The following is a 27283-nucleotide window of genomic DNA, read 5'->3' as shown; positions in this document are numbered from 1 at the left end:
CCCTAGATTTTCCAACACAGACATGACACAGTTAGCCAAACTTTCACCTGTATGGCTAGTAATGGGCTCAAAACCCACAAAGCGTTCAACAACACTGCCCTCTTTGCTAACAAAACGGAATATGAATGTCAATTGGTCCACATGAGATAAATCTGGGGTTGAATCCACAATGATAGAGTAGTATTTGCTTGCTTGCAGTTCATCTGCTATAGCCTGTTTGGTTTTTGCACCCATCAATTCAATGAATTCCTCACAAATGGTGGAGGACAGATATGAGGTATTACCTCGACCCATCTGCCCAAACTTTCTGATGTGATCCTTTAGAAAGGGATCAAATTCAGCCAGGACCTCCAGAATACCAAGGTAGTTCCCATTGAGAGGAGACCCTAACGATTATTTTTACCCCTAAATGCAAGGCCCCTTTCTGCAAGGAATTTAATGACTGCAACAACTCTTTGTAACACCTGCCTCCAATAGCTGCTCTCTGCCTGAAACTGTTTGAACAGATCTGCATCAACTGTGGCACCTGTGGCGCGGTTCAAGACTGCTTGCATGCAGGTTATGTGCTCAGCACTTCGCTCATGTTCACCAAATCTTTCTGAGTGTTTCCAATCACAATAGCCTGTCACAAAAGAATGCGTTTTTGGGGAAAACAGTTTGCATGCAAAGCAGTAAACATTACCAGTAGAGGGAGAGTACATCATCCACTCTCTTTGTACTCGTTGTCCATTGGGCAGGTGTGAAGTAAAATGTTCATTGTTTAGGCATCGGGTTTTGCCTCCTAGCCCACTGTTCCTCACAGAAGCCGGATAATGGCTGTGACGGTTGTGAAATGATTTTTCACCTCTTTGAATAAGAACTTCCTTCATTGACTCAGTGAGGGTATCAGCCCATTTAGCGGGATCACTAGGTAGAGTTGTCACTGTAGATCAGCCTTTCTCAAAGTGTGGGGCGCGCCCCACTGGTGGGGAATAGAGACATGACAGGTGGGGCGCGAGGAACGGGAGGGAATTTCACTTTAAATTTTTTTTTTTTTTTTTTTTTTAGATTTTTTTTTTTACTATGCTTTCATTTTCTATACACACTGTAAATCACTTTGTGATTCTGTCTGTGAAATCCGCTTTATAAATAAATGTAAATTACTTATTTTTCCTGTAGGCTTTACATTTCTAGGTAGGAGCAAAAGTTTGACAGACATAGCAACAGTAACTAATGGGGGCGGGGCTAAGCGGAACAAACTTGACGAGACAAGCGCAGCAAAATGAAAAGCTGTCCCACTGTCAAACGACACAGTTGCGAGACGTATATGCGACATTGCAAGTGATCTTGAGGAACAACTCGGAGACAAATGAAAATAAAGTCGTTTTGCTTTACAAGTGGACAAAGCTACTGACAGCAATAAAGACTGCCTGTTCATCGCATACGTCCGCTTTGTGAATGGCGAGTCACTGTGCGAGGATTTGCTGTTTTGCAAATACATCAAAAATAGAGCCTCTGCTGATGAGCTGTTCAAGATAATGGACAGTTTCCTCAAAGAACACGACCTTAAATGGGAAAACTGTGTGGGCTTTTGCTCTGATGGCAGGGTCAAGAAACAAGCTGCAGGCTCTAATAAAGAGGGTTGCGCCAAATGCGCATTGGACACACTTTGTCATTCACTGGGAAGCACTCGCGTCAAGGCAGCTCAGCCCCGAACTCAATGAGGTTTTAACAGATGTGAGCGCGGTAAATTTGATCAAAACACGACCACTGAAAGCGCGACTATTCTCTGCATTGTGTGAGGAAATGGGAGCTGATCATACAACCGTGCTGTTTCACCATACTTGCCAACCTTGAGACCTCTGATTTCGGGAGGTGGGGGTGGGGGGCGCGGTTGGGGGTGGGGGCGTGGAGGAGTATATTTACAGCTAGAATTCACCAAGTCAAGTATTTCACACACACACACACACACACACACATATATATATATATATATATATATATATATATATATATATATATATATATATATATATATATATATATATATATATATATATATATATATATAAGAAATACTTGACTTTCAGTGAATTCTAGCTATATATATATATATACATAAGAGAAATACTTGAATTTCAGTGTTCATTTATTTACACATATACACACACATAACACTCATCTACTCATTGTTGAGTTAAGGGTTGAATTGTCCATCCTTGTTCTATTCTCTGTCATTATTTTTCTAACCATGCTGAACACCCTCTCTGATGATGAATTCTGCTTCGTCTCCTTGTTGTGTGCGCAGTTGTGTACTGCACTCTCTAAAAGCCCTAGATGTTAATGTCACATATGCATGTACATTAGATGGCAGTATTGCCCTGTTTAAGAGTGTCACAACATTGCTGTTTACGGCAGACGAACTGCTTTACGGTAGACGAAAACGTGACTGCTGTTGTTGTGTGTTGTTGCCATGCTGGGAGGACGTTAATGAAACTGCCTAACAATAAACCCACATAAGAAACCAAGAACTCGCCCTCGATCATTCTACAGTTATAACGTGATTGGGCAGGCACGCTGTTTATATTGTGGGAAAGCGGACGTGAAAACATGCTGTCGACACGTCACTCAGGTACGCCTGAATTTCGGGAGATTTTCAGGAGAAAATATGTCCCGGGAGGTTTTCGGGAGAAGCGCTGAATTTCGGGAGTCTACCGGAAAATCCGGGAGGGTTGGCAAGTATGTGTTTCACAGTGAAGCAAGGTGGCTCTCCCGGGGCAAAGTGCTGTCACTTGCCCTGTCTTCCCAAATGCATAGCTCCTCCTTTTTTTTTGCAAAGATTGCAAAGTGGCACTTTTATTTTATTTATTTTGAACTTGATGCAAGTTATTTGATTTATTATTGAACTTGATGCAAGTTATAACACTTTTATTTGATTTATTATTGAACTTGATGCAAGTTATAACACTTTTTTTGATTTATTATTGAACTTGATGCAAGTTATAACACTTTTTTTGATTTATTATTGAACTTGATGCAAGTTATAACACTTTTGTTTTATTTATTATTGAACTTGATGCAAGTTATTTTATTTATTATTGAACTTGATGCAAGTTATACCAGGCAGCACGGTGGGAGAGGGGTTAGTGCATCTGCCTCACAATACGAATGTCCTGAGTAGTCTTGGGTTCAATCCCGGGCTCGGGATCTTTCTGCGTGGAGTTTGTATGTTCTCCCCGTGACTGCGTGGGTTCTCTCCGGGTACTCCGGCTTCCTCCCACCTCCAAAGACATGCACCTGGGGATAGGTTGATTGGCAACACTAAATTGGCCCTAGTGTGTGGATGTGAGTGTGAATGTTGTCTGTCTATCTGTGTTGGCCCTGCGATGAGGTGGCGACTTGTCCAGGGTGTACCCCGCCTTCCGCCCGATTGTAGCTGAGATAGGCTCCAGCGCCCCCCGCGACCACAAAGGGAATAAGCGGTAGAAAATGGATGGATGGGCAAGTTATACCACAGCTGCACAGTTATTTTATTTATTATTGAACTTGATGTTATTTTATGTTATTGAGTTTGAATGTATACAACTTGATGTTACTTGATGTTCAATAAATTTGAAAATGTTAAGCTTGGCGTTAGCGTTCTGTTGGGGCGATGGGGGCAGGTGGGGCTTGAAAACTCGCCCTTGTCCAAAGTGGGGGATGACAAAAAAAGTTTGAGAACCACTGCTGTAGATGGTGTTGAAGAAAGATTCAACTCATTTTCTATGCTGTCCAGAGGTGCAGTGACCTTACATTCATCCGAGCAACTGGCTACTGCTGAGTTGGTTGAATCATTAGCATCCGAAGCATTTGGTTCAGTGCGTACACTTGTAGTGGTCTCAGGATCTTGGGAGCTACATGCTAGCTCAGGTGCATTGCTAACCTTAGCTGAATTTGCAGTAGCATTTATAGAATTGCTTTCAGCAGATGTCTTTGTACTGAAGAAGCTGGAGATATTTGGAACACTCTCAAGTAAAACTGATTCCTTTTTTTTCTTTTCTTGCTGAATTTTTTTTCTAGCTCCTCCACTTAGACGTTTATGATCCATATTTCCCTTCTTTCTGTGCACATTGGCTCTTTGCCTATCACAACAGCTTAACCAACTATGTGTGTGTGTGTGTGTGTGTGTGTGTGTGTGTGTGTGTGTGTGTGTGTGTGTGTGTGAGTGATGCAATTTTCAAAACTAGCAATCTAGCATTAACAGTCAAAAGCAGAAATCAGCTGATTTCTATAAGAACTGATAACAGATTTCCAATCAATGCTAAACTCAGACAGCGAAAGTCACTAGATGACGTTTTGAGTCGCCAGTCATGTATGGCCAAAAGTCTCTAAATCGAATGCCAACGTTGCTTAATCGCCAACACACTGGGACTCACTGAAGGACTGACAGTGAATAAAAAAAGATGATTAAGTTAATTGTGTACTTTTCTCTTCTGATATTTTCACTAAGGACCCCAAGCTATCTGCATGCAGCAACAATGTCTGACAGACAGGAGAGCGGAGTGGTCAGTGATGAATGGCAAGGGAACAGACTGATTTGTACTGAGGAGAAAGAGAGAGCCAATTACAGTGAAATAAATTCCAAAAGAGCCAAGTGACTAGCTGAAGGCAGGGACAAATGCCTTGGAGTGACCAACAAGAGTGCAAAGTACCAAATGGCAAAATGTGGGAAGACCAACAGGCAGATCTGCTTTTACCACTTATCTTCACAACCAAAAAGTCGCTAAATGATGTTTTCAGTCGCTAGCCAGGTATGGCCAAAAGACGCAAAATCTAGCGGTAAAGTCGCTCAATCACACTGACAGTGAAACAAATAATTTTTAAAAAGATAGTAATCGTACAATGTCTTGTACTTTTGTCTTCTTTCTTAATATTTCTCAAAGGACACCAAAATGTCGCTATCTGCAGGCAGCTTGCTAGCTATGATGGCAGCAACAATGTACCTTAGAGTGACTGACCAACAAGAGCTCAAAGTACCTAATGGCAAAATGTGGAGAGACAGACACAATAAATTGCATTAAGATGAGGAGAACTGTTGCTATTATTAATTTTAACAACAACCAGAAAGTCGCTAAATGTCACCAGCCAGGTATGGCCAAAAGTCGCTTAATTGGCCACACACAGTAACAGAGAAACAAACAAACAAAAAAAAGATCATAAAGATAATAGTTGTACAACTTTGTGTACTTTTGTCTACTTTCTAAATATTTTCACAAAGGACACCAAAATGTTGCTATCTGCAGGCAGCTTGCTGGCTATGATGGCAGCAACGATGTCTGCCAGACAGGAGAGAGTGGTCAGTGACGATCGAATCGAGAAAATGACAAAATGGGTCAAAGACCAAAAAGTTATTAACTGACAGCAGTGACAAATGTCAGACTGTAAACTTTTTTGAAAGAAAAGGACAAAATGGGAAGATGCTGATAATAACAGCAAAATGGAAAATATAAGAATTTCCAAGTAATGCTCAACTCAAGTGTGTGTGTGTCGTGTGTGTGTGCGCGTTAAACTTCTTGTGGAATGATTTCAAATTATCTCTGAGTCTGAACTGAGGGAAAGGAAACCAAATTTTGAGCAGTCACTCACGAGTTCAAAGTACCAAATGAGGAGATTCTAAAAGAACAGACCGGTTTATGAAAGACTCGATGGGGGAGGGGCACAGCTAAGAATACTTGAGTGAGATTCTGTGATCCAAATTCGAGATAGAGCTTTTTGATAATGATCATTTGTCAGAGTAAGGTTGTGTAATCAAAATTTGAGAATGAGCTTTGCCAATCAATCAAGAATATTTGCATTAAGTTCTGTGATCAAAATTCAGAAACAACCTTTAATAATTGATAAAGAATATGTGAGTGAGGTTGTGTGATCCAATTTGAGAATTAGCTTTGATAATAATGATTGAGAGCCTCTGGCCCTCTGTGGATCGTGGCCGCGGGGCCAAGTTGGCCTGGCCCCTTGGGGCCTCGACCCTATATGGATCGGGGCCAAGTTGGCATGACCCCTCGGGGCCTCTGGCCCTCTATGGATCGTGGCCGCGGGGCCAAGTTGGCCTGACCCCTTGGGGCCTCAGGCCCTCTGTGGGCCGCGGCCGCGGGGCCAGGTTGACCTGGCCCGTTGGGGCCTCTTACCCTCTATGGATCGTGGCCGCGGGGCCAAGTTGACCTGGCCCCTTGGGGCCTCTGGCCTTCTGTGGGTCGCAGCCGCGGGGCCAAGTTGACCTGGCCCCTTGGGGCCTCTGACCGTCTATGGATCATGGCCGCGGGGCCATGTTGGCCTGGCCCCTTGGGGCCTCTGGCCCTCTGTGGGTCGCGGCCGCGGGGCCAAGTTGACCTGGCCCCTTGGGGCCTCTGACCCTCTATGGGTCATGGCCGCGGGGCCAAGTTGGCCTGGCCCCTTGGTGCCTAAGATTATTATTTTTGCAAAAGTAGTTTTGCATGCGTCGCGGCCGTGGGGCCAAGTTGGCCTGGCCCCTTGGGGCCTCTGGCCCCCTGGGCCTGGGCCCGGTAGGCCCGTTCATTAATCCACCTATGCACACTACTGTTATATTTACATTCACTAATACAAATTAATGCATGGATTTGATTGAAATCTGACTTTTAAAAGACTTGTAAAAATTCTAATTAAGTTTTTGCCTTTTAAAAGATGGGATTAACATATCTAGAGCATATCTACACAACCCCCCCCCCCCCTAATTAATCTGGTTTTGTTTTTTATTTTTTCCCAAAAGGTGCCAACTAATTGTGGAGTGAAGTGAATTACATTTATATAGCGCTTTTTCTCAAGTGACTCAAAGCGCTTTACATTGTGAAACCCAATATCTAAGTTACATTTAAACCAGTGTGGGTGGCACTGGGAGCAGGTGGGTAAAGTGTCTTGCCCAAAGACACAACGGCAGTGACTAGGATGGCGGAAGCGGGGATCGAACTTGGAACCCTCAAGTTGCTGGCACAGCTGCTCTACCAACCGAGCTATACCGCCCCAATTCAATTGAAATGTACCAGAATAGGAATTTAGATAATAAAATAACCTGTCATTACTCACTTTAATACAACTACCGGGTATACATTTCTTCTCTACTTCCGAGTATAAAGTACTAGTAACCTAGTATCATAATAGTACATCATTATTAATGGTGTTATATTATTGTTATTGTTATTAGTGCATCTCGTGGGAATTACATTTCCCTATTTCTTTAAAACCTAGAGATGTTTCTAACTTTAATTAAGGGTCCTTGAATGCACCACAGTTTAGGGCAATGAGATGCAAAAGTAACTTGTACATAACTTTCTCCTATGCTGCCACAGATAGATTCCCTATATTTTTACCTTTTTTCCACCACCGCATCCTTGATGCAAATGCTGGTGCTCTGTGTGAATGTTTAAATTTGAACTTTGATGATGTCTGTCAAATTAGGTTTTACTGCTATCTAGCTGGATAGACTATAGGGCTGTGAATCTTTGGGCACCACACGATTCAATTCGATTCGATTCTTGGGGGTAATGACTCGATCACGAATCAAATGTATAAATACATATATATATATATATATATACCAATGTGTGTGTGTGTGTGTGTGTGTGTGTGTGCGTGCATGCGTGCGTTGCGTGCATCCGTGCGTGCATATGTTATATTTTTTAATTGATTAAGAATCGTTACAAGTAAGAATTGCAATTTCTTCGAAAATCTTTTTTTCCTGACAACCTTAATAGACTACTTTCACTCATTATTCATTTGATAAAAAAACAACAACTATACTGTCACAGCTACAACAATTGTATATTAACATTTATGACATCCTTTATAAAATTAACATACTCTTCATCGCCATCTTCAAACTTAACAAAAGCCCAGAGCAACATCCCCACGTATCCGTCCCTACTCTTCGACACCTCTACAGGTTAAGAAAGCTTCTCTTGGCATAGATGGCCTAAAAAAATACTTAAAAAAAACATTCTTAAAGGGGAACATTATCACCAGACCTATGTAAGCGTCAATATATACCTAGATGTTGCAGAAAAAAGACCATATATTTTTTTAGCCGATTTCCGAACTCTAAATTTTGGCGAATTAAACGCCTTTCTATTATTCGCTCTTGGAGCGATGACGTCACAATGTGACGTCACATCGGGAAGCAATCCGCCATTTTCTCAAACACATTACAAACACCGAGTCAAATCAGCTCTGTTATTTTCCGTTTTTTCGACTGTTTTCCGTACCTTGGAAACATCATGCCTCGTCGGTGTGTTGTCGGAGGGTGTAACAACACAAACAGGGACGGATTCAAGTTGCACCAGTGGCCCAAAGATGCGAAAGTGGCAAGAAATTGGACGCTTGTTCCGCACACTTTACCGACGAAAGCTATGCTACGACAGAGATGGCAAGAATGTGTGGATATCCTGCGACACTCAAAGCAGATGCATTTCCAACTGGACTGGACAGATCAGCTTTCAGGAAAAGAGAGCGGATGAGGGTATGTCTACAGGATATATTAATTGATGAAAACTGGGCTGTCTGCACTCTCAAAGTGCATGTTGTTGCCAAATGTATTTCATATGCTGTAAACCTAGTTCATAGTTGTTAGTTTCCTTTAATGCCAAACAAACACATACCAATCGTTGGTTAGAAGGCGATCGCCAAATTCGTCCTCGCTTTCTCCCGTGTTGCTGGCTGTCGTGTCGTTTTCGTCGGTTTCGCTTGCATACGGTTCAAACTGATATGGCTCAATAGTTTCAGTTTCTTCTTCAATTTCGTTTTCGCTACCTGCCTCCACACTACAACCATCCGTTTCAATACATGCGTAATCTGTTGAATCGCTTAAGCCGCTGAAATCCGAGTCTGAATCCGAGGTAATGTCGCTATTCCTTGCTGTTCTAGCCGCCATGTTTGTTTGTATTGGCATCACTGTGTGACGTCACAGGAAAATGGACGGGTGTATATAACGATGGTTAAAATCAGGCACTTTGAAGCTTTTTTTAGGGATATTGCGTGATGGGTAAAATTTTGAAAAAAACTTCGAAAAGTAAAATAAGCCACTGGGAACTGATTTTTAATGGTTTTAACCCTTCTGAAATTGTGATAATGTTCCCCTTTAAAAAATATGAATCGATTCAGTACTATAATGAATAAGAAACGTGACTAAGACTTGTTAGCAGTGGCGGGCCGTGCGTTTCTCACTCAGTTCGACTTCACCTCTCAAAATACTGTAATTTATGTCACCACATGGACACGGCTGGAGATACTACACAGAAACCCCGCTACTGAGCATTTGTACAACAGTGTACAAAATGCTAAATTTTTTGGCGCATTCAACATTCAATAAACTCGCATCAGCAAATAAAACATATCTTACGTGGTAATGTCAAAATGAGAAGAATTGTATAAAACAAATGAAACATAAAAAAAAAATAGAAATGTAAGATTTGAACTCACAATTTGTAGTACCCATCCGACGCCGTATAAGCCAGTGGTACTGTCATAGTCGTTTGATTCGTGTGAAACGGGCGGGTAAACCATTTCACCAAAATGTGATTGCCTGTCAAAAATGTATTTATTCGCGGGAGTGCGCACCGCTCGCTAAACCTGCATTGCTTGTCTGTCCACAGCCAATTACTAGGTGTAAGACAAACACTTTATCTTCGTGGTTCTTTTACTGGTGAGTTTTCTGTGGCTTTCTATGGCTCGTATGGCTCTGGTGCCACTTCCTGTTTTCGCAACTTGTGATTGGATACTCACTTGGGACTCCCAAGTGAGTATCCAATTACAGGGCACGTAAATGTCAGGGCCAGCTAGAAGGCCTTACCTATAACAACTTGTGTTCTGATTGGCTATTGCAACTGTCTATCAACAGTATGCTGCCGTTCACTTACAGTGCACAGACGCCCGCATTGTTGATTCTGAAGGCCCTGGGCAGATTTCGCACCGCATGGCAACATAAGTGTGAGAATAATTATGTGTTATGATCACACAACTCTTATGCTTAAAGGCCGTTGCTATAGTTATTATCAATTGTGCTGAAGTTGTATTTTTCTATCTGTGCAAAGGGACAACTTGCAATCTTGGATTGCGAGTCGTCTCGTATCAGTGTTTGTGTCCAGAACATCGAGTACCGTGACGCAGACAAAGCTGAGACAGGGCGATATCACGAGTGTCAGCACATTTCCATTTCTGAATAATCATATATTGTGTCTAACTGGGGCTGCTGAAATTACCCCCCTCAGTGATGTAACCAGGGACCTCCCAAATAAATAGTGGAGCACGTGGAGCGTAGGTTGGAACTGTAACTAAGTGCACAGCCCAATACGTCTCTCCTCATTGGGCCAAATTTAACTCTGTCGCTGCATGATTCCTTGCTTCTTGTTTGTTTAATAGATGTCATCAGTGTTTGAACCTGACAATAAGCTATCTGAATTCTGATTGGATACAAACTCTAACCCATACTTGCCAACCTTGAGACCTCCGATTTCGGGAGGGGGGGGTGGGGGGCGTGGTCGGGGGGTGGGGTGGGGGGCGTGGTTGGGGGCGTGGTTAAGATATATATATATAAAACATATTTGACTTTCAGTGAATTCTAGCTATATATATATATATTTTATTACATATATATATATATATATATAATAAATTATTATTTATTTATATATACGTGTATATATATATATATATATATATATATATATATATATATATATATATATATATATATATATATATATATATATATATAAATAAAAGAAATACTTGAATTTCAGTGTTCATTTATTTACACATAAACACACACATAACACTCATCTACTAATTGTTGAGTTAAGGGTTGAATTGTCCATCCTTGTTCTATTCTCTGTCACTATTTCAGAACACACACATTATACAAATATACATTATAAAATCAATAAGAAAACGGGAGCTCTAATTTGGGAGTCTGAATTAGGATCAAAAGTTCATATATAAACATTGCGTACTCAAGTCGCCATTTTGTATTGATTACTGCAGCTGTGCACTGGATTCATTCACAAATACAAACTACAACTCACAAACACTTTAGAGTTAGGCTCCACCATCAGAATGTGTACTTAAACTTATAAAGATCACATGGATATTATTCAGTGAGTTGATTCACCAAAACTAACCTGTTATACAGGAGGAAAAAGCACACAGGACGTTTCAGTTGTTCACAGACTGGTCGCTCTCATCAGAATGACAAGACACTTCCGGTCTGCAGGTGATAGCATTCAATTGGGAAGAAACGCCTACTGCCCCCTACTGACCAATGTGAATACTGATAAATGTGTAATGAAAGCTCCAAAAACGAATTCAAACCACAAAATAAAATAAATAAATCAACACAAAAATGTGACACATTATGGGTGGGTCACATATGCATGTACAGTAGATGGCAGTATTGTCCTGTTTAAAAGTGTCACAACATTGCTGTTTACGGCAGACGAACTGCTTTACGGTAGACGCTGTTGTTGTGTGTTGTTACCGCGCTCGGAGGACGTTAATGAAACTGCCTAACAATAAACACACATAAGAAACCAAGAACTCGCCCTCCATCATTAGCTGTTTAAATTGTGGGAAAGCGGACGTGTGAACAGATTGTCAACACGTCACTCAGGTCCGCATGGAGCTGGAGGGGGCGTGGCCTCCAGCTCCGCCTGAATTTCGGGAGATTTTCGGGAGAAAATTTGTCCCGGGAGGTTTTCGGGAGAGGCGCTGAATTTCGGGAGTCTCCCGGAAAATCCGGGAGGGTTGGCAAGTATGCTCTAACCTAAAAACAACAGTATTTGAAGGAGCATGTTATGACATGAAGAGAATATGAATATGTTTAGATATTTAGGGAAAGTAAATAAAAAATTACTTTTATCTTTAATTATAATCATGATTTCTGGTTATGTTAGGCCAACAGAGAAGGCCTTGCTGGCCCTGACAGCACACCACTGCTTGTTAGTGATCAAATATATGAACCAACCAGAGCAGAAGCCACTTGTGTTGCCATGGTGAAGACTATCCTCTCCGTCATGTCACATGCCGACTCACCCTTTGACAGGGAAAACACATATTTCTGTTAGTGCACGTTTCATAGTAGGAATACTTTGTCTGCTCACTGGACACAACATTGGGTACACCTGCACAATCTCATGAGATCCAATATGAAAAGAGACAATAAAAGCTCTTTCTAATAAACTTTAAAAACGTAGCGTACAATTAGAAACACAACGATCTCATTCGACGGTGTACCTAATGAAGTGGCCAGTGTTAACACTGTCATGAGTGTATAGTTGACCCGTCTGCATCTCCACAGGAAGCCCAGCAGGTCTCGGTGGCGCAGCTCCTCCATCACCATCACCGGGGGCGAAGAGGCGGTAACGACCCCCAAAAGAGCGGGGATGAAGGGGTGGCGCCCGAGTCCTGACACAAAGGAGGCAAAATCCAGGAAGCGTCGCCTCTCGCCGCTGTTTGCCGTGTCTGCGAAAGAGGCCAGGTGGCAAGTGCCGTCACTTGAATGTCACGCTTTGTGTTCGCACTAGAACGTTCCGTTGAAACCCACCTTTGAGCACCCTCAGCACCACGTCCCTGTTGTCCATGCGGGCCTTGTAGATACCCACCATCTTATTGGTTTTGATGGACAGCGTCTGGGGCAGCACGGTGACCTGCTGGAAGGAACCAATACGTCCCCCTGTGGTCACCTGTGGTACTGCTTTGCGGGAGCGCTGCTGGGCTTTATGGACTGCCATGGGAAGCTCCTCATGCTCCAGAGGGTCAATACCAGGGGGCGCTAGAGAGAAGAGAGAATGGTTATGACCACGAGTCACGAAAGGAGTCTCAAATGCAATTAAAGCTGTAAGCACCCTTGTCCAACTCGGGGTTGATGCAAGTTGACGGGTCACGTCATTCCCAATGCTAAGACCCACCATCAAGAAATTCAGGAAAATTTAAGCATGTGGAAAGAAGTTGCGACTGTTATACATTTCTTCCACAAGGCGGTGATACTGGTGTCGATATTGATGTCTTGTCATGAATCTGTTCCCGATCGAAAAGTCCCATATCAGTTTGGAAGTAGCCGATCATTTAAAGTCAAGTAATGACAGTTTGATAAATGGTAAATGAGTTATACTTGTATAGCGCTTTTCTACCTTCAAGGTACTCAAAGCGCTTTGACACTATTTTCACTTTCACCCATTCACACACTGATGGCGGGAGCTGCCGTGCAAGGCCCTAACCACGACCCATCAGGAGCAAGGGTGAAGTGTCTTGCTCAAGGACACAACGGACGTGACGAGGTTGATAGAAGGTGGGGATCGAACCAGGAACCCTCAGGTTGCTGGCACGGCCACTCTCCCAACAGCGCCACGCCGTCCCCTTGATGGTTGATAGTCAGGAGCAGTTGTTTTTAGCCAGGCTTTGCCCAACCACGAATAGGTACTGACCCATCTGGAACTTCAAGGTGCCCTAATCATCATTTGAACAAAATCTTCTCGAGATCTGAATTTGTGGAGCCGAGTTACAAATGTTGAAAATGCGTGGCGAAACCATCAGATCAAAGTTTGGCATCATGCCACGCCAACATCCCATAGTGTAGGCAAAATTCCTTTGCAATTTACTACTGCTCATCTGTCTAATATTTGTCATTTTAACTAGGGATGTCCGATAATGGCTTTTTGCCGATATCCGATATTCCGATATTGTCCAACTCTTTAATTACCGATACCGATATCAACCGATACCGATATCAACCGATATATGCAGTCGTGGAATTAACACATTATTATGCCTAATTTGGACAACCAGGTATGGTGAAGATAAGGTACTTTAAAAAAAAATAAAAAAAATAAGATAAATAAATTAAAAACATTTTCTTGAATAAAAAAGAAAGTAAAACAATATAAAAACAGTTACATAGAAACTAGCAGAGGTGGGACCAAGTCATTGCTTTGCAAGTCACAAGTAAGTCTCAAGTCTTTACCCTCAAGTCTCGAGTCAAGTCCCGAGTCAAGACAGGGCAAGTCCGAGTCAAGTCCAAAGTCAAGACTGGAAAGTCTCAAGTCAAGTCCCAAGTCCTGCATTTTGAGTTTCGAGTCCTTTCAAGTCATTTAACCACAGACTAATATATTTACACAGATTGTGTATGCTTTTAAAACGCTGTATTTATTTATTAAAACAAGTGCATTTGAAATTGCAGGGAAAAAGATAGTGCTGACATTGCACTTCAAAATAGCACTATTAACCAGTCATTTTAAACATGTAACTCATTCCTTTACAGAATAAACACATTTGAAAAAAACAAGTGCAACTGTACTTATTTGCACAAAAGTGTTAACATTGTATTTCCATGGCATATTGCATTGTAACTAGTTCCACAGCAGTTTCTATCCTGTTCTTACCTTATCTCATTGATCTCATCTCATACTGTATGTGTGTTTATGTGTGCGTACACATGAAAAACATAACAAATATATGAACATAACAATGAACAGAGTTGTACTTTTTAGATGTCAGGACCCTATGCAATATGTACACATATTCTTAATACAGTATACATTTTAACTGACCTTTATTTGACTGTTTGTCTTTTTGTAGGTGGCTAAAATACGCGGTGCTGCTGACTGCCGTCTAACGTTACGTTACTGTGTGTGATACATTGACTAACGTAATGTTACTGTGTGTGATACATTGACTAACGTAATGTTACTGTGTGTGATACATTGACTAACGTTACGTTACTGTGTGTGATACATTGACTAACGTTACGTTACTGTGTGTGATACATTGACTAACGTAACGTTATGTATAGGTACCTCATGAAACCCTGCTTAAAAAAAATCACTTGACAAAAAGTATGAATAAGGTAGCAAACTGCAGTGGACGCAACAGATTGCCGTGTTTGCAATGACGTTATAACCATAGACATCTTATAAGTAGACGCAGCATTGGTTGCTGTGACGTGAGCAATTTGCCCGCCATCTTGAAGTGCTGATGAGGAGCCGGCGAGCAGCCTAAACTGACAGTTGACAGGTAGAAAACAAAGATGGTGTTCTGCATTTTCCTGCTCAAATGAGCGGACTGTTGAAAATAGGAATCGGGGGATTACTTTTCACAAGTAAGATTTAACATTAACGTACTATTGGTTGTATTTTATGAAAATAATATTACCACAGAGTTGAGAAGGATCAAAGATCTTCAATATTTGTATGTGAAAATCACAAAGAAATCTTCTGGGGGAGGATGACGCCCCTACAGGGGTTTGGTTTACAAACTTTCAGCCCCACCTAAAACAAAATTCACCAGCCACTACTGATTATGATGCATTCTCATTTTAGGCAAAGTATAAGACAATACTTTCTTAACAGTATAATTGTAACCAGGAATCAGTCTTCAAGTAACAATATTCAAATACTAACATTGTTGGGTTAAACAGATTTTGGTTTTATTCTGAATCCAGTGAAACAGATTGGTGGTTTTAGCTGATATGAAGACTTTCAGGTGTTTATATATGTTGAAGTATTTGGCAGACGCTTTTATCCAAAGCGACTTACATAAAATAATACATATAAAACAATCACTGCAAACATTATCATTTAAGGGAAGAATGTAATAGAAAATATCAATACAAAGTGTCAAGACAGAACAAACTCTCTGCTGCTGAAGCAACAGAGATACAGTCTATAAGATATATAGATATCTAATGTATTCATACATTGTTTATGTAGCATGTATATATAACCTAATCATATTGTTTCTTCAATTTAAAAATAGCTTACCGTTTTTTTTCCCCTTCTCTGGGATTATATTCCCAGTTTTGATCTCGGACGTCTGGTCACTTATAGCGTATAAGAATATTATATTACTGTTAAGCAAACTATGAATAATAAAACACGCCAAAACATGTGTCTGTTACACACGTATGACAAAAAAGCGCGTGAAAATCAGTGGTATTCAGTGAGGTAAAATGAATTAAATGCGCTGACAGTTCATTGCTCCTGCCAAATGAATTGCACTGAGTGGAGCGGATCACCACTCCAAGATGGCGGCCCCGCGCCTCGTCTGCGCCAGTAGGCAGTAGCGCTCTATGCTGCGTACCCTTATAAGATGTCTATGGTTATAACGTTAGCAGTGAGTTTGCAGCCTCACTGATTTAACTACACAGCAAATAAAAGTCACGTTACTTAGCCAATAAATAAATAATATTCGAACTGCGTGATTTGCATACGGCAATTCGTTTTTTGTTGACCAAGTCGTAGTTTTTATACCCGAACGAAACCAACTTTAACATAATTGTTTATCACTGGCACGTTGTTGGACCAACTCTTGTTCATTGGTTGTCCTGCAATTTGATTGGATGAATGCTGTGTGATGAAAACAACGTAGTTCTAATTTGATTGGCTGTTGTACTGACAGCACACCAGCTGACAGGAATAACACGCTGATAGACAGACGAAGAAAATGAAAAATACGAAGCGCTCCCAAATAACTTTTTAAGCTTTGGATTTTGGGGAAAGTGGCAAGTCATGTCAAGTCATGTCAAGTCAAAAGGCTCAAGTCCAAGTGAAGTCACAAGTCATTGATGTTAAAGTCTAAGTCGAGTTGCAAGTCTCTTTACATTTTGTCAAGTCGAGTCTAAAGTCATCAAATTCATGACTCGAGTCTGACTCGAGTCCAAGTCATGTGACTCGAGTCCACACCTCTGGAAACTAGTAATTAATGAAAATTTGTAAAATTAACTGTTAAAGGTTAGTATTATTAGTGGACCAGCAGCGCGCACAATCATGTGTGCTTACGGACTGTATCCCTTGCAGACTGTATTGATATATATTGATATATAATATAGGAACCAGAATATTAATAACAGAAAGAAACAACCCTTTTGTGTGAATGAGTGTGAATGAGTGTAAATGGGGGAGGGAGGTTTTTGGGGTTGGTGCACTAATTGTAAGTGTATCTTGTGTTTTTTATGTTGATTTAATAAAAAAACCAACAAAAAAAAACAACCCGATACCGATAATAAAAAAAACGATACTGATAATTTCCGATATTACATTTTAAGGCATAATATCGGCATTATCGGGCATCTCTAATTTTAACCAAGGTTTATTTGGTAAAAGTCCCTAGGAGGAGTTTGTTAAAGTACAACCCCTGATTTGGGCCTAAAAATGGCCGACGGAAACCAAGATGGCCGACTTCCTGTTTGTTTTCAAATATCCAGCGATTTTCGTGACAATGCGTGAAACTGGTGGCAGGGGCTAACTTTTTCAAATCATCAAAGTGGAGCTAAGAGTCATTTTTGACATTTCGTGTATAGGACCCTGAAAATAAATTTAAAAATCCCCGGACCGGACGTCCTAAATTGGTGAGTTTTTGTACATGCAAAGTGCATGGAATTGGTTGAATAAGGATAAACAAAGCAATTCCAATAGGGCAGTGATTCTTAAACTGTGGTTTGTGCACCACTAAAGAAAATCTTAAACATAAATCTTATGACATTGCTTTTTGTAATTAAAGAATAGTTTTGGCAATAAATAAGATAGTAAACATACTAGACAACTTCTCTTTAGGTCGGGGGTGTCAAACTAATTTTAGATCGGGGGCCACATGGAGAAAAATCTACTCCCAAGTGGGCCCGGTGGTGAATTCACGGCACAATAACTTTTAAAAATAAAGACAACTTCAGATTGTTTTCTTTGTTTAGAAATAGAACAAGCACATTCTGAAAATGTACAAATCATAATGTTGTTGGGTTTTTTTTTTTACACTTACATGTTGCGGGTAATAGTATTCTATCTTTATTTGTCGTCATTTATACTTTCTAAGTTATGTGGTCATTTTTATCAGTCAACTCATTGGTGTTAATTTTCAATCCATCAAGATAAACAAATAATATCAAAATCAAATTACAGGTTGTTATTTATGTAGTTTGCTAATTTTTCTCAACTGGTGCACTAGCATATGGTTTATTTTTTTTACATATGCAGCATAATCTACAAAGATACAAATAATTGCTATTGCGACATCTAGTGGACACATTTAGATCAGCAGTTTCTTTCATTCAAAAATTTCGGCTCATTTTTATACTCAGCAAACTCATCACAGATAAATCCGTACGTTTGACACCCCTGCTTTAGGTAGTACGTAAGCAAACAAAGGCTCCTAATATGGCTGCTGAGTGCTGACATATGCAGTAACATGGGTCATTTCCCATATTTTGTCAAAATTAGGAAGGACAAGAAAATGGTTTATTAATCTACTTGTTCATTTACTGTTAATATCTGCTTACTTTCCATTTTAACATGTTCTATTTACAATTGTGTTAAAATGTAATAATCACTTATTCTTCTTATTATTTGATACTTTGCATACATTTTGGGTGATACTACACATTTTGGTATCAATCCAATACTAAGTAGTTACAGGATCATACTTTGATCATAATTAAAGTCCTCCTGTGTCCTGGGATATATTACATGGGTTTATAATCAATAAAAAAGACAAAAGATTTTGTGTCAGTAAAAAATATCGACACAATCATTGTATCGACTATGTACGGCTCTTGTACTTAGTATCGTTACAGTCTATGTCTGTGTAGACCCACCCTCGGCATTTGTTTACATGCTGTTAGCGGTTAGCTATAGCATCCTCCTATAGTGTGTAGTGAAGTATGTTTAGCTTTTCCTCGTCCTGCAGGGATGATACTTGTAGGAAACTTCCTTTATTTGTCACCATGGCGTCAAAGATTAATGATTTATAATAATAATAATAATAATAATGGATTAGATTTACATAGTGCTTTTCTAGACACTGAAAGCACTTCACAGAGAAGTGAGAACTCATCATTCATTCACACCTGGTGGTGGTAAGCTACATTTGTAGTCACAGCTGCCCTGGGGTAGACTGACGGAAGCGTGACTGCCAGTTTGCGCATTCGGCCCCTTACGACCACCACCTTTCAATCATCATTCATTCACCAGGGTGAGCGGCACTGGGGGCAAGGGTGAAGTGTCCTGCCCAAGGTCACAACGACAGCGATTTGGATGTCAAGAGGCGGGGAGCGAACCTGCAACCCTCAAATTTCTGGCACGGCTGCTCTATCCACTACGCCATGCTGCCCTGACTTGGAAGTAGCTAAAACACCAGCGACTGTGGATGCACGTTAGCTGCTAGTTGGCTAATGACTAACAAGTAACAAGAGCAAGACCTAAGCATCTCAGTGTTTATAACTTCAACGTTATCGTTAGTTTTTAAGCCAAAATGCGTCCATTCTCCCTTTTTTTTTATCTCCACACTGTTTCTGCTTGTTAGTACTCCATGCGTTGCCTAAAATGCGCCTCTGCTCGTTTTACCAGCAAAGTCACAACGTTACGACGGTGCGGCGTCATGTCTGAAAAAAAAGAAAGTACCAGTATTTTCCAGAAGTTGTATTGAACCGTTTTAAATTCATTAGTACCGCGGTGCTTTATTAGTACCGGTATACCGTACAATCATAATTTGAAACAAAATGTTAAATAACATTAATTAACTGTTCAAACTGTGTGTAATGTTACAGTGGCCACAAATGATGAATACACTTCCATCCATCCATCCATCTATCTTCTTCCGCTTATCCGAAGTCGGTTAGCGGGGGCAGCAGCCTAAGCAGGGAAGCCCAGACTTCCCTCTCCCCAGCCACTTCGTCTAGCTCTTCCCGGGGGATCCCGAGGCGTTCCCAGGCCAGCCGGGAGAGATAGTCTTCCCAACGTGTCCTGGGTCTTCCCCGTGGCCTCCTACCAGTTGGACGTGCCCTAAACACCTCCCTAGGGAGGCGTTCGGGTGGCATCCTGACCAGATGCCCGAACCACCTCATCTGGCTCCTCTCGATGTGAAGGAGCAGCGGCTTTACTTTGAGCTCCCCCCGGATGGCAGAGCTTCTCACCCTATCTCTAAGGGAGAGCCCCGCCACCCGGCGGAGGAAACTCATTTCGGCCGCCTGTACCCGTGATCTTGTCCTTTCGGTCATAACCCAAAGCTCATGACCATTGGTGAGGATGGGAACGTAGATCGACCGGTAAATTCAGAGCTTTGCCTTCCGGCTCAGCTCCTCCTTCACCACAACGGATCGATACAGCGTCCGCATTACTGAAGACGCAGCACCGATCCGCCTGTCGATCTCACAATCCACTGTTCCCTCACTCGTGAACAAGACTTCTAGGTACTTGAACTCCTCCACTTGGGGCAGGGTCTCCTCCCCACTTGTTAAATAAAATATCTGCCTTGTTTTTAATGAATACTCAGGCCTACTACGCTGCGGGATTTGCATGTCAGTCCTTACGGTGGTACTTGGAGAGCCAAGTGTTTCCTGAGGTTTCAAGAGCTTTTGCTGCTTCCTCAGTCAACTCCAATTGGTACATTTAATTAAACTACATTTTAAGCGTAGTGTTATCCAAAATCCTTCACTGTTGTTGCGCAAATGACTTCTTATTCTTCTCTCTTTTTGATGGAGCTTTGAAGCAACAGCATTATTTACACATCTGGGTAGTGCCAGTGCACTGCATTTTGCTGTACACTGCACTTGAGCACTTAAAGGTGTGTAAGTGAGGAAGAAGCAGGCATGTTGTTAGACTCACCATCAATGCCCTGCAGGCGGCGTTCTCGCCTGTGCACCGAGCTGCTGTAGCGGGCCGGGACTGTGGTTCTGGTCCGCTTACGGGACAGGTAGGTGTTCACGATCATGAGCAGCGCTGTGATCAGCGTGAACAAGAGAAGCAACGTCGGTACAATAATCAGCGCCTGTTGTTCAGTCCGGACGACTGCAAGAGGAGAGCAAGTTTTCAGTTTGGAGGGTTTTACACACCCTCTAGTGGTCAACGCTGTTTTTCACTTTGCACACTTCTATACTTGCACTTCAATACGTATACTACGCACCATACTTAGTTCCATCCATCCATCCATTTTCTAATCGCTTGTCCCTTTCGGGGTCGCGGGGGGTGCTGGAGCCTATCCCAGCTGCACACGGGTGGAAGGCGGGGTACACCCTGGACAAGTGGCCACCTCATCGCAGGGCCAACACAGATAGACACACAACATTCACACTCACATTCACACACTAGGGCCAATTTAGTGTTGCCAATCAACCTATCCCCAGGTGCATGTCTTTGGAGGTGGGAGGAAGCCGGAGTACCCGGAGGGAACCCACGCAGTCACGGGGAGAACATGCAAACTCCACACGGAAAGATCCCGAGCCTGGGATTGAACTCAGGACCTTTGTATTGTGAGGCACATGCACTAACCCCTGTTGCACCGAGCTGCCCATACTTAGTTCCAGACAGCAACAAATATAACAGTGTGGTGCTGTCCTAAATCCAATATGCCGTTGCACACTTCTTCTCCTTCTCTCCTTTATAATTGTGGTTTGCAAACGCTCCAGTTAGCTCCTCTGTTGAGTACAACATCCAGGTACTGCATTTTGCCGTACTTGTCAATGTGAATGCACTTATGAACTCAAAAAGCCAAGTGTCAATGTGGAAGAAACACAGCCCTGAACTCTAAACAACTAACTAAACTGGGGGTGAGGGTGAGATAACTCCTGGAAATTGCTAGCTTAGTATGATAAAGATGTATGTGTCCAAGTTAAAGGAAACGGCAGGCTGTCTTCTTGTAATGGATTTATTACAATCTGGGTAACGTTTACTGTGGTCTATGACGGCACTCAGACAACTATCAGAAATGCAGCCAATATTACATACAGATAATAGGTAATGAAACATGCAAATATAAATTAAATACATCAAATTATTTTAAATATACCTACAAACAAGACATAATGATGCAATATGTACATACAGATAGCCTAAATAGCATGTTAGCATCGATTACCTTGCAGTCATGCAGTGACAAAATATGCCTGATTAGCACTCCAAAAAGTCTATAACATCAACAAAGCTCACTTTTGTGCATTCACGCACAGCATCAAAAGTTTGGTGGACAAAATGAGACAAAGAAGGAGTGGCATAAAACACGTCTTGCTAGAATTTTAATTATTACCTTCTTAAATGAGGTTATGTTTTCTCCAGGTTTACTTTGTTTGTCTGTGAGTTAGCAACATAAATACCTTTCTAAATGCCCCTTTGGATATCAAATAACGCTGCCATTGTAGAATTGCTGTTTTTTTCCTCCCAAAATGCCAGGGTTTGTATGTGACTTAGCAACATAGTAGGAACAGATTTTGATCATATTTTCAGAAAATGTCTGAAAGAGGTCTTTGAACAAGTGCTTTTGTAGTTTTTATTATTCCTAAATGAGCTTGTCAAAGCACTTATTGTTGGAAGTAATTTTCGCCACCGTACAGTTGAGACCAGACCTGGGCAAATTAAGGCCCGGGCCCCGCATGCGTAGCTGCCATTATGATGTGCATAATAATAATGTGCATAATAATAATGATGTTTTCAAATTACCGTAAATCTTGAACTATACAAAGTATTTCAATGATACGAATCTGCGCTTTTGCATGATGTACTAGTTACTATGGTAATCTAAGTCACAGCAGCTCAGACTAGCAGTGTGGGTGGGTAGCTTTTCCACAGAGTGTTCCCAGAGCGGCCAGCCTGGGTGTCAGGGACAAACGCGGAAGGAGATATTTACAACAAAGTTCTAAAGCTTAGTGATACATCAGATATATCAGATCGTAGGTGGGTTTATTTTTTACCCTAAGCGTTCATATTTCGATGAGTTTGTTGCATTTTTGTTGCGTTTCGCTTTATTGTAAAGTATGTCGATCGAGAGGGGGTGTGACATTCATATGTTGTCAATATTCAGTGTTTTATCGTGAATAGTTAATCCCACATTCTTCATTTTCATGTACATTCTGGGTGTCTCAATCAGTAAATAAAATTCAAATTCCATTCCGTCATTATTGTTTTTAGCATTCAATCAGACATTGTTGTGAGGTTTTAGATATATATATATATAGATATACCGGCCCCCAGACAAATTTTTTTCTCAAAATTTGGCCCCCCGAGTCAAAATAAAAGTTAAAGTTAAAAGTTAAAGTACCAATGATTGTCACACACACACTAGGTGTGGCGAAATTATTCTCTGCATTTGACCCATCACCCTTGATCACCCCCTGGGAGGTGAGGGGAGCAGTGGGCAGCAGCGGTGGCCGCGCCCGGGAATCATTTTTGGTGATTTAACCCCCAATTCCAACCCTTGATACTGAGTGCCAAGCAGGGAGGTAATGGGTCCCATTTTTATAGTCTTTGGTATGACTCGGCCGGGGTTTGAACCCACAACCTACCGATCTCAGGGCGGACACTCTAACCACTAGGCCACTGAGTAGGTCTGAGTAGGCCTGGCTTAGACAAGCAACCGTCCATGCATTTTAGATTAATCAAGGTTTATACAGTTTTTATCTTGGTTTGTTTTCTTGAATGTCAAATAATGCTAAAAATTACCACAATAAAAGTGTTATTTATTCTTATTGTGCAGAGGAAACAGATGATCTGATCTATGGTCTTCTGCTGACCTCTGTTGGCTAATGGCATATGCTGTTCATCAGTGATGCTTTGGCGCAAGTTTGCACTCTCTGAGTGTATTTCTAGTTTAATAATTAACGGTGTAGAAAAAGCACATTTTGACAGGCATATTTAACCATCAAATAACGCCCCTACGACCTCACCGGATATTGGATAGATTAAACATGGGACAAAATCAAATCAAGGGAACTTTATTAAGGTAGTGCAGCGGCGAGAACATGCTGCCCAGCTGGTGGGAGTCGACTAGAGCTTGGTGTCAATAGCGCAAGTGTGTCAGCACGCTCTTTTGCGCCATAAAAAAAACTAAACAAAATCAGTAGAGGACGGAGCAAAAACAGCAAATATGTATTATGTGTGGGAGGATTCTAAGACTCAACAGTTAACTGTCCGTTAATATACAATGTTAACCACCTCACGCTATAATTGTCTACAAAATGTACAAACCCCGTTTCCATATGAGTTGGGAAATTGTGTTAGATGTAAATATAAACGGAATAAAATGATTTGCAAATCATTTTCAACCCATATCCAGTTGAATTCAAACTGATAAAGATTTTTTTTTTTGCAAATAATCATTAACTTTAGAATTTCATGCCAGCAACACGTGACAAAGAAGTTGGGAAAGGTGGCAATAAATACTGATAAAGTTGAGGAATGCTCATCAAACACTTATTTGGAACATCCCACAGGTGAACAGGCAAATTAGGAACAGGTGGGTGCCATGATTGGGTGTAAAAGTAGGTTCCATGAAATGCTCAGTCATTCACAAACAAGGATGGGGCGAGGGTCACCACTTTGTCAACAAATGCGTGAGCAAATTGTTGAACATTTTAAGAAAAACATTTTTCAACCAACTATTGCAAGGAATTTAGGGATTTCACCATCTACGGTCCGTAATATCATCAAAGGGTTCAGAGAATCTGGAGAAATCACTGCACGTAAGCAGCTAAGCCCGTGACCTTCGATTCCTCAGGCTGTACTGCATCAACAAGCGACATCAGTGTGTAAAGGATATCACCACATGGGCTCAGGAACACTTCAGAAACCCACTACAGTTGGTCCCTACATCTGTAAGTGCAAGTTAAAACTCTCCTATGCAAGGCGAAAACCGTTTATCAACAACACCCAGAAACGTCGTCTGCTTCGCTGGGCCTGAGCTCATCTAAGATGGACTGATACAAAGTGGAAGTGTTCTGTGGTCTGATGAGTCCACATTTTTAAATTGTTTTTGGAAACTGTGGACGTCGTGTCCTCCGGACCAAAGAGGAAAAGAACCATCCGGATTGTTATAGGCGCAAAGTTGAAAAGCCAGCATTTGTGATGGTATGGGGGTGTATTAGTGCCCAAGACATGGGTAACTTACACATCTGTGAAGGCGCCATTAATGCTGAAAGGTACATACAGATTTTAGAGCAACATATGTTGCCATCCAAACAACGTTACCATGGACGCCCCTGCTTATTTCAGCAAGACAATGCCAAGCCACGTGTTACATCAACGTGGCTTCATAGTAAAAGAGTGCGGGTACTAGACTGGCCTGCCTGTAGTCCAGACCGTCTCCCATTGAAAATGTGTGGCGCATTATGAAGCCTAAAATACCACAACGGAGACACCGGACTGTTGAACAACTTAAGCTGTACATCAAGCAAGAATGGGAAAGAATTCCACCTGAGAAGCTTCAAAAATGTGTCTCCTCAGTTCCCAAACGTTTACTGAGTGTTGTTAAAAGGAAAGGCCATGTAACACAGTGGTGAACATGCCCTTTCCCAACTACTTTGGCACGTGTTGCAGCCATGAAATTCTAAGTGAATTATTATTTGCAAAAAAAAACAAAGTTTATGAGTTTGAACATCAAATATATTGTCTTTGTAGTGCATTCAATTGAATATGGGTTGAAAAGGATTTGCAAATCATTGTATTCCGTTTATATTTACATCTAACACAATTTCCCAACTCATATGGAAACGGGGTTTGTATATTCCTGTTCAAACGGTGATTAAAACAAAAAAGGTAAATGTAGAAGATATTTCAATGCAATATAATTTAAAATGACTACTTGTGGAGGAATGTATACACTAGGGAGCTGCTAGTTTCGATGGGTATTTTGTTCAAGGACAATAGGTGAAATATTTGCATTTGTTGCAGTGGGTTGCAGCTATCGCTGGCTTACAGACATCGACACAACACCAGCAGGGTTACCAACACAAGGCAGGCGTGGACGGTAGTGTTGACACACCTTGTTGGAATTATGGCCACGTCCACTCGATCACGGATACTTAATAAACGCATACTTATCTCTACGTTTAGGCCTCTTGTCCACATGCAAACACATACTTTTGTCCTTAAAAACGCAGACTTTTGCAAACGCTGGCCAAAGTGGAGAGTTCTAAAACTCTCCGCTTAGCGCGGGGGTCAGCAACCCGCGGCTCTCAAGCCGCAAGCGGCTCTTTAGTGCCGCCCTAGTGGCTCCCTGGAGCATTTTTAAAAAAGGATTGAAAATGGAAAAAGATGGCGGAAAAATACTTTTTTTGTTTTAATATGTTTTTTGTTTGAGGACAAACATGATGCAAACCGTTCCAATTGTTAGAAAGTCCACTGTTTAATATGTTGGTGTGTATGCTTCACTGATGAGACTATTTGGTGAACATCGTTTTGTCTTACTAATTTTTGCGGTTCCTGAACTCTGCATAGTGTGGAATGTGACGCAACAGTTTGTTTACATATAAAATCTTTCACTACTTCTTTGTCTCATTTTGTCCACCAAACATTTTTTGCTGTGCATGAATACACAAAGGTGCGCTTTGTTGTTGTTATTCACTTGTTGGAGTGCTAATCAGGCATATTTGGTCAGTGCATGACTGCAAGCTAATCAATGCTAACATGCTATTTAGGCTACCTGTATCTACATATTGCATCACTCTGCCTCGTTTGTAGGTATATTTGAGCTCATTTAATATTCTTTACTTTACTCTTTATACATCATGTAGTTTTGCATGTCTCATGACACATTATCTGTATGTAATACTGGCTGCATTTCAGATAGTTGTTTGTGTGCCATGTTGTTCCAGACCACAGCAAACATTACCAAGCTTGCCAAAGATTGTAATAAATCTATTAAAAGAAGACAGCCTGTCATTTCCTTTAACTTGGACACACACATCTATACCTTTGGCCATTAAAAGCCAGTCATTTCCAGGAGTTATTTCGTCTTCTGAGTAGCCTCTGATTTACTAATGGTTTCTAATGTTAAAATGTGTAGAATAAATATTACATTTCAACATTTCTGTCAACAAAGATTTGCTTCAGCCTGCGACACATAGTCATTTTGATAGTAGGCTATTATAGCTAATATAGACACTTACGTCATGTGTTGCCTTCATTATAAGACTTATACACGGCTTTTAATTTTTTGCGGCTCCAGACAGATTTGTTTTTTGTATTTTTGGTTCGATATGGCTCTTTCAACGTTTTGGGTTGCCGACCCGTGGCTTAGCGTATGTGTGCGCACGGCACAAACAGAGACTTGTGATGACGTCACTGTTGTGCCCTGTCATTTCTAAAGCTCAACAACACTGCCCTGCTGGCTTTACACCATGTAAAAGGACTTAATAAATGTTTGAACGTAAACATGCTGCTGTTTTCACTCAACATTAATAAAAAAAAGACACCTCAAAATGGGCTTTGCATCACTATGCCAGGTTTTTTTTTTTTTTTTTTTTTTTTTTGGTCATAAAAAAATACAATCATGTGTGCTTACGGGCTGTATC

General features: G+C 41.2%; 1 protein-coding gene across 1 annotated transcript in view; it reads right to left on the bottom strand.

The window, feature by feature from the left end:
* The window catches only part of styk1a (serine/threonine/tyrosine kinase 1a), a 46161-nt gene that overhangs the window by 13325 nt on the left and 5553 nt on the right, over positions 1–27283 (bottom strand). Inside the window, exons 3-6 of the mRNA XM_061966879.1 lie at positions 20610–20792; positions 12566–12793; positions 12302–12483; positions 11987–12055 (exon numbers count right to left, since the gene is read on the bottom strand). Of these exons, the coding sequence (XP_061822863.1) occupies positions 11987–12055; positions 12302–12483; positions 12566–12793; positions 20610–20792 (662 nt within the window). The remainder of the gene's footprint in view (positions 1–11986; positions 12056–12301; positions 12484–12565; positions 12794–20609; positions 20793–27283) is intronic.

Source organism: Nerophis lumbriciformis, linkage group LG11 (genome assembly GCF_033978685.3).
Source record: "Nerophis lumbriciformis linkage group LG11, RoL_Nlum_v2.1, whole genome shotgun sequence".
Lineage (NCBI taxonomy): Eukaryota > Metazoa > Chordata > Actinopteri > Syngnathiformes > Syngnathidae > Nerophis > Nerophis lumbriciformis.
This window is presented reverse-complemented; position numbering and strand designations above follow the sequence as displayed.